This window comes from Oncorhynchus masou, chromosome 17, assembly GCF_036934945.1.
Source record: "Oncorhynchus masou masou isolate Uvic2021 chromosome 17, UVic_Omas_1.1, whole genome shotgun sequence".
In the NCBI taxonomy this organism is placed as follows: domain Eukaryota; kingdom Metazoa; phylum Chordata; class Actinopteri; order Salmoniformes; family Salmonidae; genus Oncorhynchus; species Oncorhynchus masou.
The window spans coordinates 13,729,990-13,750,104 of record NC_088228.1 but is presented as its reverse complement, the minus strand read 5'-3'; the positions used below and the strand labels follow the sequence as shown (position 1 = coordinate 13,750,104).

Here is a 20,115-nt window from a genome sequence, read left to right as displayed (position 1 = left end):
TGCTGACTACTTAATTAACTCTGTCTGAGGATGGGCGGCAGAGAGCAAGAGAGAAATGAGTAAGGATTAGATGAGTGTGTGGGTTGAGGTGAGAATGTAGCTGAGTGAAGGAAGGGAAAGAGGTGGAGGATAGATACAGAAAGAGCAAGAGAGACAGAAAGAGGGAGACGCAGACCAAGACATCTCAACTTCTTCCTGAAGTCTTCCATATTCATTACCTACGCCAATGCAATGTCGGAAACGCCATAGAAACCATTTGGTCTCTCCACATGCTGGCTCTCTCTTCTGGCAGTTGACGCCATTGGCTTTCCTATCCCTCCTATTTACTCTTTTTTCCTGAGCTAGAAGTGGAATCTCTATACAATAAGGATCCATTTATGCCCAGTTGCGGTTTAGATGATTTATAGATCACTGAACATAACAGGCAGTGTGTGTCTGTGCCCCAGACTGGCCCAAGCTGTGACCCGCCAGTCAGGCTGTAGGCGAGTTAGCATGGAGGGATGAGTAAACACCAACAGTGTGCTACTAAACAGTATGTAGGTCAATGGTTAGCGCTTAGCGCTGGGCTATGCTGGTACTAGCCTCAGGCACTAGCTCTCCCTGTAGCCAAGTTTTCTGAGAAAGAAAATACAGGTTTATTTTTATTGTATTTTTAATTTTTATTGTTGGACATAAGACTGTAAAAACACCAGCAAATCAGCTCCAAGTTACTGAAATTTTGGAATTCCATTCCAAAGTATTTCCACGCATAATATAAATATATGTGATCGTATAAAAATGTAGCAAGGGTTGAAATTATTATGTTTTAGTCAAATATTATATATTTTTGGGCTTCTTGCGGTCAATTTGCAGTAATTATTTTACAGCCCAAACCATCCGCTCAAGAAAAAAATCAGCCCGCGGACAAATCTAGTTGATGATCTCTGGTTTAGAGTATCAGTGTAAATGAGGGTCAGTGTAAATTGTCCGGTGCCGATTTGATTAATTGTTTAGCAGTCTTCTGGCTTAGCAGTCTTCTGGCTTAGCAGTCTTCTGGCTTAGCAGTCTTCTGGCTTAGCAGTCTTCTGGCTTAGCAGTCTTCTGGCTTAGCAGTCTTCTGGCTTAGCAGTCTTCTGGCTTAGCAGTCTTCTGGCTTAGCTTAATTGTTTAGCAGTCTTCTGGCTGTTGAGGAGCCTTTTGGTCCTAGACTTGGCGCTCTAGTACTGCTAGCCGTGCGGTAGCAGAGAGAACAGTTTATGATTTGGGTGACTGGAGTCTTTGACAATTTTCTGGGCTTTCCTCTGACCTGACACCGCCTATTATATAGGTCCTGGATGGCAGGAAACATGGCCCCAGTGATGAACTGGGCCATTCGCACTACCCTCTGTAACGCCTTACGGTCAGATGCCGAGCAGTAGCCATACCAGGCGGTGATGCAACCGGTCAGGATGCTATCGATGGTGCAGCTGTAGAACCTTTTGGATCTGGGGACCCATGCCAAATATTTTCAGTCTCCTGAGGGGAAAAGGGTTTTGTTGTGCCCTCTTCACGACTGTCTTGGTATGTTTGGACAATGATAGTTCGTTGGTGATGTGGACACCAAGGAACTTGAAACTCTCGACACACTTCACTACAGCCCCGTCGATGGTAATGGGGGCCTGTTCGGTCCACCTTTTCCTGTAGTCCATGATCAGCTCCTTTGTCTTGCTCACATTGAGGGAGAGGTTGTTGTCCTGGCACCACACTTCCAGTTCCCTGACCTCCTCTCTATATGCCATTTCATTGTTGTCGGTGATCAGGCCTACCACTGTTGCGTTGTCAGAAAACTTAATGTGTTGGAGTCGTGTTTGGCCATGCAGTCGTGGGTGAACAGGGAATACAGGAGCGGACTAAGTACACACCCCTGAGGGGCTCCAGTGTTAAGGATTAGCGTGGCAGACGTGTTGTTGCCTACTCTTACCACCTGGAGGCAGCCCGTCGGGAAGTCCAGGATCCAGTTGCAGAGGGAGGTGTTTAGTCCCAGAGTCCTTAGCTTAGTGATGAGCTTCGTGGGCACTATGGTGTTGAACGCTGAGGTTTCATATCATATAGGATGTTTTACATTGATTCTCCTCTCTGTCTCTTGTGTGATAATTTAAATGGTGTTTGCATGTTGGCACAACCTTAAATATTTCGAGTGAGAAATGTATTTCTCTCATATTTATTTTGAGAGAGAGAGAGAGAGATCCCTTGTTTGTGTGTGTTTGGCCACAAACTATCCCATAGACTGGGGAAGGCTGCCACATCTATGCCCTCTGTCCCTCTCCAAAAAGGACTGCCAACTCCAATGTTCCACTCGGATTCACACATTCCTCTCTACCTCCTGTCTTCTCTCCCCGTCTTTTCTCCCTCCGTCTCTTTCCCACCTGCCTGCCTCGCTCTCCAAATCTCTCTCTCCCTCATTATCCCTCTTGCATTTCTTTCCTTCCCTGACACTCCCTCTTTCCATGTCCATCTCCTATCAGTAGATCAGACAAGCTGTAACTCCAACATGCTAATCAATCAATCAATGAATCAAATGTATTTCTAAAGCCCTTTTTACATCAGCAGATGTCACAAAGTGCTTATACAGAAACCCTTCCTATCACTTCAAGCAATGCAGATGTAAAAGCACGGTGGATAGGAAAAACTCCCTAGAAAGACAGGAACTTAGGAAGAAACCTAGAGAGGCCAGATCGTTCTTCAAGATGTTCAAACGTTCATAGATGACCAGCAGGGTCAAATAATATTCACAGTGGCACCTCAGGAGTAAATGTCAGTTGACTTTTCATAGCGGAGCATTCAGAGGTCAAGACAGCAGGTGTGGTAGAGAGAGTGAGAGAGATGGTCGAACAGCAGGTCCAGGATAAGTTAGCACGTCTGGTGAATAGGTCTGGGTTCCATAGCCACAGGCAAAACAGCAAAAACTGCATCAGCAGCACGACCAGGTGGACTGGGGACGGGGACAGCCAGGAGTCATCAGGCCAGGTAGTCCTGAAGAATGATCCTAAGGCTCAGGTCCTCCGGGAGGGGGGAGGGAGCGAGATCCTTTGAAGCTTCAGGGTAATAAGTGGCTCAGGGGTCGAGCTGTGAGCGTGGTGGCTGGCATGGGCCTCTCCCCTCTCCAGCATTTTAAATTGCTGCTGATCCGGCATTTGTCAAATCACACAAGGGGCTTTATTTTTTGCTGGCATTAAGATGGCGCTAGTGTCAAACGCACGTTAGTTTGACAGTGTAGAAACTGCCGCACTGGCATTTTCCAGCCCTAACGCCAGGTTTGACAATTTACCTGTCTTATATCAACATGCTTGCGCTCAGATGGGAGGGGGGAGATATTTTAGGCGTGGTTTTAAATGGTAACACAGTTGGTTAGGGCATGTATTTTGACAGCAGAAACGCATCCTATCCAGCTGTGACGCACACTGCCCATATGCGCATGGAACAAGAGTAGCCTAAAGTGAATTTGTTGCCTGTATACTTCGTATTTAGAAACATAAACTAATGTTTTTTCCACATTTCATTTTATTTGGTTAAGAACCAAGCGTAGAAGTCGAGACTGTAGTAGTCAAGACTGGTGATAAAGGGTTTGGCACCTGAGACCGCTTGGAAATAAATCTTAATCACCAAAGCTTTATTCAAATATAAAGTTTGTAAAACAGTAAACTGACATTCCCTTTTTATATACACACTTTTTAGCCATGCATGGACCCGTTTTGGATGCCTCCATGAAGTAGGCTACTTTCCATGCCCATCATGAAATGAGAGATGAGAACTTCTCACTTTAATCTCATAACAATCCAAGATGGCAGCCAATCAGTCTGTCCCTTGAGATCAGAGTTTTAAGACATACTTTGATGTGAAGGTGGATGCTGTATATAACAACTATTTTTAGATCTGTCTCTTTTTTACGAAATTTGCTTGTACAAAGATATCTGATTGATTTCTGATTGAGAAGCCATACACCTTTTTGGAGTTTGAGTGCGCAGAGTCAGGAGCGCCTGTCTGCATGCAAGGCCTGCTACGTGAGCGCAGGTAGCGCACTGATGGCTCGGAGCGGAGAAGTGATTGCCAGATTGGAAAACCTGATGCACCGTGTGAAAATCTATGTCGTTCTACACAACGTCTACAGGTCGTTGCACACCTGTGCTGAAAGACCTCCTAAAACCGGCATTATGTATCTGTTAGTGTGCCTGCTCTTTACTCAATGCCATCCTGGATTAAATAGGCTGGATGATCAATGGGTGAGTGAATTATCTTCGCCTTATGCCCTACAATTTGCAAACACTCCGGCGGGACCATCATGTCAATACCACCAGGAACTTGGTCTCTGTCTGCAGCTGCATTTGTTCCACTCTCAAACACATGGGACTACACTTGATGGCATCCTTCCAAAATCTCAAACTCTTGAATAACTTTTTTTCTGTGTCGAAAGACTCCGCTTGTTTTATTGACAATGGTGCTGGCTCCACCAAGTCCTCACGCATTGGACAACTGAGATGTATTGTTGATCTCTGGTAATATGGGACCAACCCCTGGTCCGGTAGACACCATACAATCTATACCGACTCCCTAGGATTTTAAAAACAGCACAGGTTTCAGCCTCTTGCATGTCAATGTCAGAAGTTTCCAAAAATAGACTTGATTAGAATACGGGCCAAAACGACAAATGCAGATATAATGGTTTTATCAGAAACTTGGCAAAAGAACTCTGTGTTAAATAACTTGATTTCTATTGATGGATACACAGTTTTTAGAATGGATCAGATGAGTAGAGGAGGGGGGGTTGCAATTTATGTGAAATCCAAGTTTAACACATCCAAGTTTAACATTTTGAATTGCTTGCAGTTAAAGTGAACGTATATAAGGACTCCCACATCACCGCCCTCGGCTGCTACGGACCGCCCTCGGCTGCTACGGACCGCCCTCGGCTGCTACGGACCGCCCTCGGCTGCTACGGACCGCCCTCGGCTGCTACGGACCGCCCTCGGCTGCTACGGACCGCCCTCGGCTGCTAAGGAAGTTATTCTAACGAATCCCCCTCACAAATACACAGCGACTGGGATATTCTGTAATGATGTCAGTGATCACTGTGCAATTGCTTGTGTTAGAAATACAAAAATGACCAAAGCCAAACCCCGTTATATTTAAAAAAAATACATTTTAGACAATTTTATGAGCAAGCGTTCTTACCATAATATTGCCTTGGACTATTTTCTATTAAATGTGTGTCCATTTGTAATAAGTATGCCCCTGTGAAGAAATGTAGAATCAGTGGAAGGGACAATCCCTGGTTTTCACATAACTTGGCAGAATTAATTAGAAAGAGAAATGTATCTTGGGCTCAAGCTAGACATACAAATGCTCCTGTTGACTGGGCCTCCTTCAGAGCGCTAAGAAACAAATGCACAAGATTGATCAGGAAGTCTAAATCAGATTTCTATCTAAATGCAGTCACAGAGAACCTAAACAAACCTACCAGGTTCTGGAAGCTAATCAGATCAGTGTCAGGTTCTAATGTCTCCTCTGGCCTTCCTGACCATTAATGATGGATTATAATGAAGTGAAGGATAAAGCTGATATTGTAGGGGTTTTTAACAAGCACCTCATATCTGCTAGTTCAGTTTTTGATAATGGTGGGGCCCAGGCCTCTAATGTAAGCTCTGCTAAAGTAAACTATGATATAGGCCCTCGTGAACCATTTTAACTTTGAGCCTGTTTCTTATGCTGAGGTCTATAAAGAACTAAAGGCTAGACACTAAAACGTCTGCAGGTCCAGACAACCTGGATCCCTACCCCTTAAAATGTAGCAGCTGGTATTATTACTGAACCTGTGGCTCAGTCTCTTGACCAATTCCATACCCAGCATTTGGAAATCAGCTTATGTCCTCCCGCTGCTAAAGGGTGGAGATCCCTCAGATGCTAATAACTATGGTCCTATCTCCAAACTCCCTATCCTGGCCAAAGTCTATGAATCCCTAGTGAACTTGCAGTTAAAGAACATCTTAATTGAAAAGAACATCCTGAGTGAGGTTCAGTCTGGCTTTAGATCAGGGCACAGCACCACAACTGCAGCTACGGCAGGGGTAAATGACATCATAAATGCACTCGATAAAAAGCAATATTGTGCTGCTCTGTTTGTTGATTTATCAAAGGCATTTGATTCAATTGACCATGAATTGTTCCTAGCTAGACTCAAACATTGTTCTCAGTGAGGCGGCAGTAATCTGGTTTGGAACCATCTTTCTGAAAGAACACAATGTGTATATACACTGAAAATCACACATCTAGCTTTGTTGAGATTGATAGAGGTGTGCCCCAGGGTTCCATTTAAGCTCCTGTGTTCTCAATTTTTATTAACCAGCAAAGTAGCATCTATATGCAGATGATAAGAGTCATATATTCATGTGCTCCTTCTCTGGTTCAGGCTGTTGGCCTCCCTTTATGGTCTTAAACTGGTCTTGAATGTACAAAAAACAAAATTCATGACCTTTACCAGAGCTCGCAAAGAACATCCAGCGAACTTGACAAAAACCGTGGGACGCTGAGTCAACATGGGCCACAATCCCTGTGGAACGCTTTCGACACCTGGCAGAGTCCATGCCCCGACGAATTGAGACTGTTCTGAGGGCAAAAGGGGGTGCAACTCAATATTAGGAAGGTGTATGTTTGCATGAAGGTGTAGACTACCAGGAGTTTAACCATACTGTATATTGCTACCTTATCTATGTTGTTCACCATAGCCCCCCTATATGGGTGTAGAACAGCACAGTATCAGCTTATTACCAACTCGCCTGTCTGTGAGATAACGACCACAGAGACAAACACCATTGTAAATACAACCCATATTTATATTCCCATTTTTACTTTAACCATTTGTACATCGTTACAACACTGTATCTATACATAATGTGACATTTGTAATGTCTTTATTATTTTGGAACTTCTGTGAGTGGAATATTTACTGTTCATTTTTGTTTATTTAACTTTTGCATAGTATCTACCTCACTTGCGTTAACATGAGTTTCCCATGCCAAGAAAGCCCCTTTAATTGAATGAGAGGGGAGAGAGAAAGACTAACTTGTGATGTTTGGGTACTTCATTTAAAATGCATGGATGTTAATGGGATATTTACACTAAAACTCCAGTAAGGATTGATCCCTTAGTAAATAAGGTCATAACTCAGGTTGCATACCAGCCATGCATCCGGAGTTCCAGGAGTTCTATGTGAAACCGTGTGAATTACAGTAGCATACTGTCATGAACTACTCTGGGGAAATGGGCCATAGCAGAAAAGATGAGAAAAGCCAAACAGCTTTTTAGAAGATACAATGGTGATCAATCTCTTATTATTTGATGTTCTATATTGTCCAACAATAACTCAGAAATAATCCAATAAACTCCATTCCATTTAATGCCGCGAAAAGACCTATTAACGTAAAGTCATCACTGTACTGCCAAGCACCCCTCCCTCCCTCCACACACACACACACACACACACACACACACACACACACACACACACACACACACACACACAGAGCGAGAGAGAGTGTCAGTGTGTGTGAGAGGTGGAGGAGACCCCATCAGTAGTAACGGCTGAAACACGAGACATGTGGCAGGGTCTACAGTCAATCACGGATTACAAAAAGAAAACCAACCCATCAACATCTTGCTCCCAGACAAATTAAAACAACTTATTTGCTCGCTTTGAGGACAATACAGTACGACTGACACAGCCTGGTGCCAAAGCCTGTGGGCTCTCCTTCACCGTGGCCAACGGTTAACCCTCGCAAGGCTGCCCGCCCAGACGGAATCCTAAGTCACGTCCTCAGAGCATGCGCAGACCAGCTGGCTGGTGTGTATCCGGACATATTCAATCTCTCCCTATCCCAGTCTGCTGTTCCCACATGCTTCAAGATGGCCAACATTGTTCCTGTTCCCAAGAGAGCAAAGGTAACTGAACTAAATGACTATCGTCTCGTGGCACTCACCTCCGTCATCATGAAGTGCTTTGAGAAACTAGTCAAGGATCATATCAACTGATACCCTAGAACCACTCAAATTTGCTTACCTCCCCAATAGGTCCACAGATGATGCAATCGCCATCACACTGCCCTATCCCATCTGGACAAGAGGAATACCGATGTAAGAATGCTGTTCATTGACTACACAGCTCAGCATTCAACACCATAGTACCCTCCAAACTCGACATTACGCTCGAGACCCTGGGTTGTCACCTAAAACATTCACAAACTGTTACAGATGCACAATCGAGAGCATCCTGTCAGGCTGTATCACCGCCTGGTAGAGCAACTGCTCCGCCCACAACCGCAAGGCACTCCAGAGGGTATTGCGGCCTGCACAACGCATCACCATCACTGGGGGCAAACTACCTGCCCTCCGGGACACCTCGAGCACCCGATGTCACAGATCATCAACCACCCGAGCCAGTGCCTGTTCACCCCGCTATCATCCAGAAGGCGAGGTCAGTACAGGTGCATCAAAGCTGGGACCAAGAGACTGAAAAACAGCTTCTATCTCAAGGCCATCAGACTGTTAAACAGCCATCACTAGCATAGAGTGGCTGCTGCCAACATAGACTCAAATCTCTGGCCACTTTAATACATTAAATAAATGGATTTAATAAAGGTATCACTAGACACTTTAAATAACGCCACTTTAATAATGTCTACATATCCTACATTACTCATCTCATATATATATTGTGCTGCCATCCTGTTAGAAGGTAACAGATGGTTTTATTAGAGTGGTTAAGATGGATTGTCATTGTGTTCCATGATGTTTATCGCCCCCTATCGGAGCTTTCTGGTCCTTAGAAAGACTGTACGGAAACAGGAATTAGATTAGTCGTTCTGCACGCAGAGAGGCAGCAAAAAACAAAGCTACGGTGCAGGGCTTTCAGTGCAGTTATTTCTTGTCACGCTTCAGCCTCGGAAAATATTTGTTTGTAAATTTGATTCAAGCATATTGCTCGTGATGATAATCTTGTTATTGATAGAATTGTTATCTTATCAATGTTAGTGGGTTGCATTTACTCACACATATTGCCTTGCCTTTCATGTATGTCGTAGCTGTATTACTTTGCTTGTGCGTCATGTAAACGAATTGTAAAACATACAATACTGTAGTTTTGTTACTGTTTCTAGTGTAATATGCTTTGTTATTGTACAGAGGTGGTTGCACATTAGAGTAATGAAAGGAGTTAGCCAATTACCATATAAGTAATAATTAGCTATATGGTTTGGCATCATGCCAGATACATGGTACCTTGGAACGTGCTTTGTATTTATGCAACTTCAACTTGAAATGTATAATGTACAGCTGCAGTATGTCGGTGTGAATTGAATACTAAATACTAAATGCATAATGTACAGCTGCAGTATGTCGGTGTGAATTGAATACTAAATACTAAATGCATAATGTACAGCTGCAGTATGTCAGTGTGAATTGAATACTAAATACATAATGTACAGCTGCAGTATGTCGGTGTGAATTGAATACTAAATACTAAATGCATAATGTACAGCTGCAGTATGTCGGTGTGAATTGAATACTAAATACTAAATGCATAATGTACAGCTGCAGTATGTCAGTGTGAATTGAATACTAAATACTAAATGCATAATGTACAGCTGCAGTATGTCGGTGTGAATTGAATACTAAATACTAAATGCATAATGTACAGCTGCAGTATAATGAATACTAAAGCATAATGTACAGCTGAGTATGTCGGTGTGAATTGAATACTAAATACTAAATGTATAATGTACAGCTGCAGAATGTCGGTGTGAATTGAATACTAAATACTAAATGTATAATGTACAGCTGCAGAATGTCGGTGTGAATTGAATACTAAATACTAAATGTATAATGTACAGCTGCAGAATGTCGGTGTGAATTGAATACTAAATGTATATTATTTTCTGTATTTTGCAGCTTCACAACATAAATGTTTTCAGTATATTCATTCAAGAAAAGTCACGCCTTGGGGGATTTATTGAACACTTAGTTGTTAGCTATCTGTCTAGTTTTGCATGGGAACGCAATTCCAGGTCAGAATATATTTACTGTATTCTATACCATCTACTGGATCTTGCCTATGCCGCACGGCCGTCGCTCATCCATATATTTATATGTACATATTCTTATTCATCCCTTTACATTATTTGTATAAGATAGTCATTGTGAATTTGTTAGATTACTTGTTAGATATTACTGCACTGTTGGAACTAGAAGCACAAGCATTTCGCTACACTCGCATTAACATCTGCTAACCATGTGTACAGTTGAAGTTGGAAGTTTACATACACCTTAACCTGAGTTTCAATGTATATGGCTTTCACAATTCCTGACATTGAATCCGAGTAAAAATTCCCTGTCTTACGTCAGCCACTTTATTTTAAGAATGCGAAATGTCAATAATTAGTAGAGAGAATTATTTATTTCAGCTTTTATTTCTTTAATCACGTTCTCAGGGGGTCAGAAGTTTACATACACTCAATTAGTATTCGGTAGCTTTGACTTGGGTCAAACGCTTCAGGTAGCTTTCCACAAGCTTCCCACAATAAGTTGGCTGAATTTTGGCCCATTCCTCCTCACAGAGCTGGTGTAACGGAGTCAGGTTTGTAGGCCTCCTTGCTCGCACATGCTTTTTCAGTTCTGCCCACACATTTTCTATATGATTGAGGTCAGGGCTTTGTGATGGCCACTTCAATACCTTGATTTTGTTGTCCATAAGCCATTTTGACACAACTTTGGATGTATGCTTGGGGTCATTGTCCATTTGGAAGACCCATTTGCGACCAAGCTTTAACTTCCTGACTTATGTCTTGAGATGTTGCTTCAATATATCCACTTAAATTTTACTTCTTCATGATGCCATCTATTTTGTGAAGTGCACCAGTCCCTCCTGCAGCAAAGCACCCCCACAGCATGATGTTAGCACCCCCATGTTTCCCAGTTGGGATGGATGGTGTTCTTCGGCTTGCAAGCCTCCCCCTTTTTCCTCCAAACATAACGATGGTCATTATGGCCAAAGAGTTCTATTTTTGTTTAATCAGAAGAGAGGACATTTCTTCAAAAAGTACAATCTTTGTCCCCATGTGCAGTTGCAAACCATAGTCTGGCTTTTTTTAATGGCTATTTTGGAGCAGTGGCTTCTTCCTTGCTGAGCAGCCTCTCAGGTTCGGTCGATATAGGACTCATTTTACTGTGGATATAGATACTTTTGTACCTGTTTCCTCCAGCATCTTCACAAGGTCCTTTGCTGCTGTTCTGGGATTGATTTGCACTTTTCGCACCAAAGTACGTTCATCTCTAGGAGACAGAATGCGTATCCTTCCTGAGCGGTATGATGACTGCGTGATCCCATGGTGTTTATACTTGCGTACTATTGTTTGTACAGATGAACGTGATACCTTCAGGCATTTGGAAATTGCTCCCAAGGATGAGCCAGACTTGTGGAGGTCTACCATTTTTCTTCTGAGGTCTTGGCTGATTTTTTTATTTTCCCATGATGTCAAGCAAAGAGGCATTGAATTTGAAGGTAGGCCTTGAAATACAACCACAGGTACACCTCCAATTGACTCAAATGAGGTCAATTAGCCTATCAGAAGCTTCTAGAGCCATGACATAATTTTCCAAGCTGTTTAAAGGCACAGTCAACTTTGTGTATGTTAACTTCTGAACCACTGGATTTGTGATACAGTGAATTATAAGTGAAATAATCTGTCTGTAAACAATTGTTGGAAAAATGTGTTGTGACATGCACAAAGTAGATGTCCTAACCGACTAGCCAAAACTATAGTTTGTTAACAATACATTTGTGGAGTGGTTGAAAAACAAGTTTTAATGACTCCAACCTAAGTGTATGTAAACTTCTGACTTCAACTGTATGTGACCAATAAAATGTGATTGGATTTGTGTGCAGGCATTTTTATTGCAGGCTGTATGTGTGTGTGTGTGTCTACCAGCTTCCTGACACACGTTCCTGGGCACCAGAGAGGAGACCGCATCAGCAGCAAAGCGCCTAACAGATTCAGCCCACCGATCACACACATACACACACTGGGGTTCTGTGGACACACACGGCTCCCTGTTTGACAGACGCTCTCACCTTTACCTCATACACACACACACACACACACACACAAGACATATGCCAGTCACATCTCGCTGGTCATGACACTGGGGCTCTGTGAGCATCCCTGGACAGGACAAAGGCACATGATAAAATTATGCACATTGAGTATAGACAGTGCCTGCATGTGTCTCAGCCAAAGCCCACTGTGTGTAACATTCAATACAGACACTGGACAGCAGAGTCCCTCTATCCCTCCTCCAGCCTCCCTCCTTTACCCTCCTCTGCCTGCTCAACACAATCAGTACTTTCAGACCTTTTACTCACACACATCAATTCAACACTCTCTGTCCACACACACGGGCTACAGATTCCCATGGGGACAAGAAAACATACTGTGTACCAAGACACACACGCACAAACAAGCACAAAATCACACAAAGGACATGCACCCACAGAGACAAATTAACACACACACCCACACCAGACACACGTCATCCCAGCGGCAGACAGACATCCATGATGACTTCATAACAGTGAGTCATGCGTGCTAAACAGCAGCTGCAGCTAGCTTTATTCAAACTTCATCTCAATTACAACATTTTAATCATCAGTTGTTGGCAGTGCTCAAAATGTGCATCTATTTTTTGATTAATTTCTAGTCCTGAAAAGAAAAAAAACTGTAGTACGACAAACACACAACACACACCTCTGGAGGGCAACTGAATTTCCCATCTCCACATTTGCATTTATTAATTTATCTCCCCAAAAATTGCATCTGACACACGGGATCTACCTTCCGCATTATTTAGCAGTAAATTGAAAGCATTATCACACGCTGCGCATCTGCACACAAAACCTGCATAAACATATCAGGCTGCAGTTCCATGCAGACACACATATTCACACACACCATGTCTCATCCTTAAAGTGAAACGTCATACATCTTCTCTTTAGCGGAGGCTTTCAACCTCCGACTGTACACCATCAAACCGATTCTTTAGAACGACTACCTTTCAAGGACAAGAGCTTTCAACATTCATTCCACTTTTTCCACACTAAGCTTGGAAGTACACAACTGCCGTAACCATTTCCAAGCATAGAAAATACTTTTCAATTGGTGCTTTGAACTTAGAGATTCTCAGACCGAGACCTTTGCTGTTCCTAACCGTGAAATTCCACAGCAGGACCGGTAAATGTGAACGGTTAAGTTAAACCACTTTGGATTATAAATGAGCTGCTTTAAACAGGGCCTAACCCAGGAAAAGACCAACATAAGCCAATGTCCACTGTGGCACAAAAAGGGACAAGGGCAAAAAGATGCACAACACCATATTTGTAACACGGGGTCTCATGTAATGTGCTCAGGTGGTGTGAAAACAATAGGTTTCACTACCTAAAAAGCTGAGAACTTCAAAGAAAAGGTCAGTGTTTTAGCAGCAGAGATGTGAAGTGACTCGTCTAGCATGAAAAGACGCAACAAACCTCAGACACACAGGTAGGATTGTCAAAGGCACGCCTGCTGGCAGTACTTAGCACCTATGAACAGCGTCGGCAGTAAATCTATTTCGTGTTCACACAGCAAAGACCTTGGACGTTTTCATCCACTTAGCCTTGTTAATTAAAATATTCCAAACCAAAAGGTGGCAGTAGTGATGTTTAGCAATGAATATCCATTCGTATTGCTTATGGTCAAGATTCCAAGTTATCTGTACTAATCTTGCTATTTTGTAGAAAGCCCATGTTGATACAAGCTATATGACCAGATCTAGATGACTAACTAGCAAGGTGATTTAGAAACTATTTAATTCACTCTCCATAATCCCAAACTGCCAGTGCCAGCCCATAGCCAAATGATTAGCGAGCTAATGTTAGCATATTCGCTAGCTAGCACAATATAGCGAGCTAATGTAGCTTGCTAGCAAAGGACACTGCACTAACTTGACAGCTAACACACAGCTGTTTCATGGAAACTAGCAAATCCATAGACTGAGGAGAAAGAGGAGGAGTCTACCAAGTCCGGAAGTGACTTGACCAATCATTTCACTCAAACATTGTTTAAGCTTGGTTTTAACACTGACAATTACAGCTGATTTCGGGATTGTATATCAATTCGGTCTCCTTTAATATTTGTCACCTAATGTATTCGTTTCAGTCTCTGAATCGTTTATGATACTTTGCGCCATCAGCGCCTGATTTCAGGGCATTTAAACTACGATCGGTGTCCTGAATTAGCCTAATGTGCATCCAGCTATATCCTGTCCCGAGTTTGTCTGCCCCCGTTGTCCCTGATTAAACTAGCTGAACCACGCTTGTTTTCATCACTTGCCAAAATGCATAAATACTGCACCCTCAACTTTGAAACTCCTTTGCAAGTTATACAATCATGGAACTAAGAAATTCGCTGGAAAGAAACTTGAAAATGATATTGTTTGTTGAATAGTCATGACTGTTTCACGCTATCTGTGGTGCCGTACGACAATGGTGGCAAAGGATATCATGGCTACTTAATGTGGATCCAAGTTTAGTTTTGAACCCTAAACTTTGCAGACTCAAAAGTCAGATCAAAAGTGTGTGACCTCTTTGCAGGTGTTTGGGGAGAGGGAGTTTAAACATGTTCTTCAAAGAGGGAGTTTAGACTGAGACCAGAGACCATCTGATCATTTCCTTTAATCTGCAAAATTGTAATTATTCGCCCACCTCCTCATGCCTTTTGCACACAATGTATATAGACTCTTTTTCTACTGTGTTATTGACTTGTTTATTGTCTACTCCACGTATAACTCTGTGTTGTCTGTTCACACTGCTATGCTTTATCTTGGCCAGGTCGCAGTTGCAAATGAGTACTTGTTCTCAACTAGTCTACCTGGTTAAATAGAGTGAAATAAATAAAACACTTTTAAAACACGGTGATTCTCGCCACACACATGCACTATGGGATGAGAATTATATTCTATGGAGGGAGAGTGGTTAAAGGGGCGGCAGGGTAGCCTAGTGGTTAGAGCGTTGGACTAGTAACCGAAAGGTTGCAAGTTCGAATCCTCGAGCTGACAAGGTACAAATCTGTCGTTCTGCCCCTGAACAGGCAGTTAACCCACTGTTCCTAGGCCGTCATTGAAAATAAGAATTTGTTCTTAACTGACTTGCCTAGTAAAATAAAGGTAAAAATTTAAAAAAGAGCGAATGAACACGGCAATTGGAAAAACAGATTTCAGTCTTGGAGGTGTGTTTCCTGACCGATTCTGCTCTAATATATATAATAATAAATAATATTTTCCCCAATGAGACACAGCAGACACAGAATCCTTTTTTCATTTCCTCAAAACTCCCAGAATCAATCTAAAGATATCTGTAATAAATGTTGATGTTTTTGCCAAGAATGGTTTCATTGTGCAGTTATACATCTAACTAAATTGTTTGGTGAAGTATTCATCAAGTAAAAAAAAAAAAAGTGAGACGTGTTGTCTTATGTAACCAGAAACAACACGGAGCTGCTGGGCCTCGGAGTATGTTGGTGTTCTCAACGACTCAGCACTTCAACATCGACAGCATCATAATGTAAAAGGGGCCATTGGTCAAGCCACCTAGCTTAACTAGGTCAATATCTGGTCAATATAAGACCATTAAGGAAGTCTTAAGTGTTTTCTTTTATATCCTTAATCATTTGGAATGGATATAATGCTTCTACACTATCTTATTTAATATCTCAAAGTGATATGACTATGTGTTGTTAGCAAATCATCTAAATAAAATGTTAACAGTGCAGGAAACAAAGAACCCTGTTCATTGCCAAGCTAAATGACTTCAGTGTCTCCACTATCTCTACATCGGTCTATAACGACCGAATCAGATACTGTAGCTTCTGCTTTGCTTCAGGATCTGCCCTCTCGTGTTCTGAACAGTCATTGTATCTTTTCCAGGAAAGCATCCAATAATGACTGAAGGTAAAGTTCCATGTTCTATGTTGCCTTCAAAGGGCTTTGCTTTCCTCATCGGTTCCCCTTCATGATCACTTTGGTTAAAAATACCTCCCACCATGCTTCTCAGATCAGTGGTAATGAAGAGGTGTAGAGGAAGCTAATTTAGAAATGTTTCTACTATTACTGTACCCCCAGGTATTATTGTATTACTATTGTATTACCATTATATTACCATCTTACAGTCGGAAGTTTTATACACTTAGGTTGGAGTCGTTAAAACTAGTTTTTCAACCACTCCACAAATGTCTTGTTAACAAGCTATAGGTTTTGGCAAGTTGTTAGGACATCTACTTTGTGCATGACAACACATTTTTCCAACAATTGTTTACAGATAGACTATTTCACTGTATCACAAATCCAGTGGGTCAGAAGTTAACATACACAAAGTTGACTGTGCCTTTAAACAGCTTGGAAAATTCCACAATGCCTCTAGAAGCTTCTGTTAGGCTAATTGACATAATTTGAGTCAATTGGAGGTGTACCTGTGGATGTATTTCCAGGCCCACCTTCAAACTCAGTGCCTCTTTGCTTGACATCATGGGAAAATCAAAATAAATCAGCCAAGACCTCATTGTAGACCTCCACAAGTCTGGTTCATCCTTGGGATGAATTATTCTGACATTTCACATTCTTAAAATAAAGTGGTGATCCTAACTGAACTAAAACAGGAAATTGTTACTAGGATTAAATGTCAGGAATTGTGAAAAACTGAGTTTAAATGTATTTGGCTAAGGTGTATGTAAACTTCCAACTTCAACGGTATATAATGACGCAAAATACAAGGCACGTCTAGACCTCTACGTATTAATTCCTGTGAGAGACAGTAGAACGAGAGATTAAAGAGGAGAGGACACTTACGATCCAGTCCATTGACGTATCTCATGCTGATCTCACAGTGGCCCCACACGGCGCTGACGATGGGGTACAGCTTCTTCCCCTTCAGGCCTCTGAACGCCACTCCCAGGTACTGTCCGTCCACCGTGAAACTCAACGTGCCCTCGTCCATGTCCAACACCACAAGAAGAGCGTCCGGCAATGCGAAAGCCTCCTCGGGCTCTAAAAAACACGGATATGAAGGTAGGGAAGCCTGGGCCCGGTTCTTACTGTCATGGTACAGTCGGTTCCTGCCCAAGTCCCACCCCCAGGACTCTGAGTCACTGCCCACTAGCGCCATGTAGCCGACCGAATGTAAGGGGGCGTCAGTGGTGGCAACTCCCACCACGGCGTGTGTTCCTCGCTGTCTCACTGGCCAGTGGATCCGCCAGGCGTGAAGTCCCCGCGTGTAGCCCACTTGACCACGGATGCAGTCGGTGCTCTGGGCTACGGGGTGGCGGTGGAAGGTCAGTTTGTCCTCCTCCTTGATGAAGACGTTGAGCGAGCGATCCTCTGGGTTCCAGGCGTGGCGGAGCTGTAGGTCTGGAGGCGCGGCGGGCATGTCTAGAAGTAGGTCCAACCGTGGTGGCTTGTGGAAGTCAGGGCCCCGCAGCTCGGGGTGGAGGAGCCGGCGGTGGGCCGAGGGACGGAACGAGGGTGAGCCGCCCTCGCCGCGACTGTCCACTGACTTGATGCCGCCAGAGATTTTCTGGCCCATTGTGGCGGTGAGAAAGGGGGAGTGGAAAGGGGGAGGGGGAAGCTGTTAGTTTGAGTTGGTTTGGTCCTCCGTCGCCCCTGCGTTACCTCATCAAAGCGGATTTTCAGTGCAGTAACCAGGGGAACCACAGGGAGTGGTGATGATGCACTCCTGTTGCAGGCTCACGCCACAAAGCCGCCTTCAAAAGGGGCCAACGAAGACACGCCTGCGAGGAGAGCGCAGAGAGAGGAGAATGTGAGTACAGGTAAGGTTACAGATTGTTATGACTGCTCTGTTCTGGCCGAAATCACTGCCTCCCTGAAAAACACAGTCACACAAAGTACTAGAGAGAGACAGCCAGACAAGACAGACAGGGAGAGAGAGAGAGAGAGAGAGAGAGAGAGACAGACAGAGACAAAGTGTGAACGACACACAGAAAAAGATGGAGAGAGGTGGAAGGGCAGCGAGAGAGGGAGCGAGAGAGGGATAACAGAGTAGATCAGGGGGTAGTATGAAGGCTACTCCACAGCTCTTTATGCAAAACACAAACATGTGTGGGTGTTAACAGGAACAAATAAACGAAAGGGACGGGTGTACTGCAAACAAACACTTCCTGACTAACCTACCCCCTTTCCAGACTAACACACCCACACACTGATGGAAGGTAGGCCTACTCTTTCAACTTCTGCATCAAAGAGTACAGATGCCCACACACATACTGTTAACCCTCTACATTCGTAGCCATATACAGGTTGAAAATGGCAGATTTGGACACTGGTTTTTCTTTCTTTCTCCTTGCATTTTGTATTTATATTGTGTGTATTTTCTGTATTTTCTGTCATTCAGGGTTCATCTGTAAAAGAGACCTTGGTCTCAGTATGACTCCCTGATAAAATAAAGGTTAAATAAATCAAAATAAGTGCCTAAATTGGAACGCAGTGGCTGTACATGAACATTCTCTAAATGATGTCAGCGCTCAGGCTCTGCGCTACACAGCGCTGTATTGAGTTGACTGACAGCCGTTCTGAACTTCAGCACAAGACAAGAAGTTACCCCCGTCTCTCCCACTAAATAGGCAACTTTTGAAAAAATTTATCGTCTGAAGGAAATGTAGTAAATTAAGAGGACTGTTCTATTTTGAAAGATGAGACACTGAAGATTATAATAAATACCGCTTTGATGTCATACAAGCAAGCCAAACATCCAAATGTGCACTTCACATTTCCATATCATAAAACTCATGTAATATAATGTGTCAATGTTTATGATCAATGTTTTTTCTACTGTGAGAAAATTCATAGAGGAACAGGCACCTGAATGCACACATGACTCCTTTCTATGCGTACCGAGATTCCAACCTGTTTCTCTGAATTGCCCTGTGAAAGTTTAACACTAAGATCATAACTTAGCTATTCATGTTGGCAATAGAACAAGATTTCAAATGATGCCCACCTGACCCAGATTACGATTTATAATGGCCCGTTTTTGGATTGCATAAACAACTAATTGTGTGACGCGGAGGTGCAGGGCTGAGCTCCAAGCAAAACAACTACAAGTGTGCATGCTCTAGTTTCTCAACTAGGAGAGTTCAAAAAGGACTCTTCTTTGAGTCATAAAAGTGCATTGAATATGCTTTTCATATCTATTCTGTGAGAAATATATTTTGTGATGGGGAGGGGGTGGGGGGTTCGTATCGCTTTGACAATATCATAATATCTTTGTGCTAGTTGGCTGTACCTGCACAAAAACTCAAAAACAAAATTCCCCATGACTGATCAAAACGTATTTTCTCATGGCTCTCTCTTGTGCCTTATTTTACCTTGATTTAACTAGGCAAGTCAGTTAAGAACAAATTCTTATTTTCAATGACGGCCTAGGAACAGTGGGTTAACGGCCCTGTTCACTGGCAGAACGACAGATTTGTACCTTGTCAGCTCGGGGATTCAAACTTTCGGTTACTAGCCCAACACTCTAACCACAAAGCTACCCTGCCACCCCATATATATATGGTGAGTATTTATGTTTGGAACATCAAATCGCCATACTTAGAGAATTGCAGTACATATCGGCACCGAAGTATCATGGTAATATCGTGAAGTCCCTGGCAATTCCCAGCCCTTATCCATATTGGCCAATTCCCAGCCCTCATCCATATTGGCCAATTCCCAGCACACATCCATATTGGCCAATTCCCAGCACACATCCATATTGGCCAATTCCCAGCCCTCATCCATATTGGCCAATTGGCGGACTGCAATAGCATCGAATAGTCTCCGCAATATGCAACTGCTCAGGGAAGTCAGGAACCAATACACGCAGTCAGTCAGGAAAGCTAAGGCCAGCTTCTTCAGGCAGAAGTTTGCATCCTGTAGCTCCAACTCCAAAAAGTTCTGGGACACTGTGAAGTCCATGGAGAACAAGAGCACCTCCTCCCAGCTGCCCACTGCACTGAGGCGAGGTAACCACCG

General features: G+C 43.1%; 1 protein-coding gene across 2 annotated transcripts in view; it reads right to left on the bottom strand.

Annotated features, from left to right (window-relative positions):
* LOC135558538 (SPRY domain-containing SOCS box protein 4-like) overlaps positions 1-20,115 on the bottom strand; it is a 136,281-nt gene that overhangs the window by 58,962 nt on the left and 57,204 nt on the right. For both annotated transcript variants that reach the window (XM_064992411.1, XM_064992410.1), the window contains one exon: positions 16,936-17,873. In XM_064992411.1, coding sequence (XP_064848483.1) covers positions 16,936-17,668 — 733 coding nt within the window. In that variant the 5' untranslated portion in view covers positions 17,669-17,873. The remainder of the gene's footprint in view (positions 1-16,935; positions 17,874-20,115) is intronic.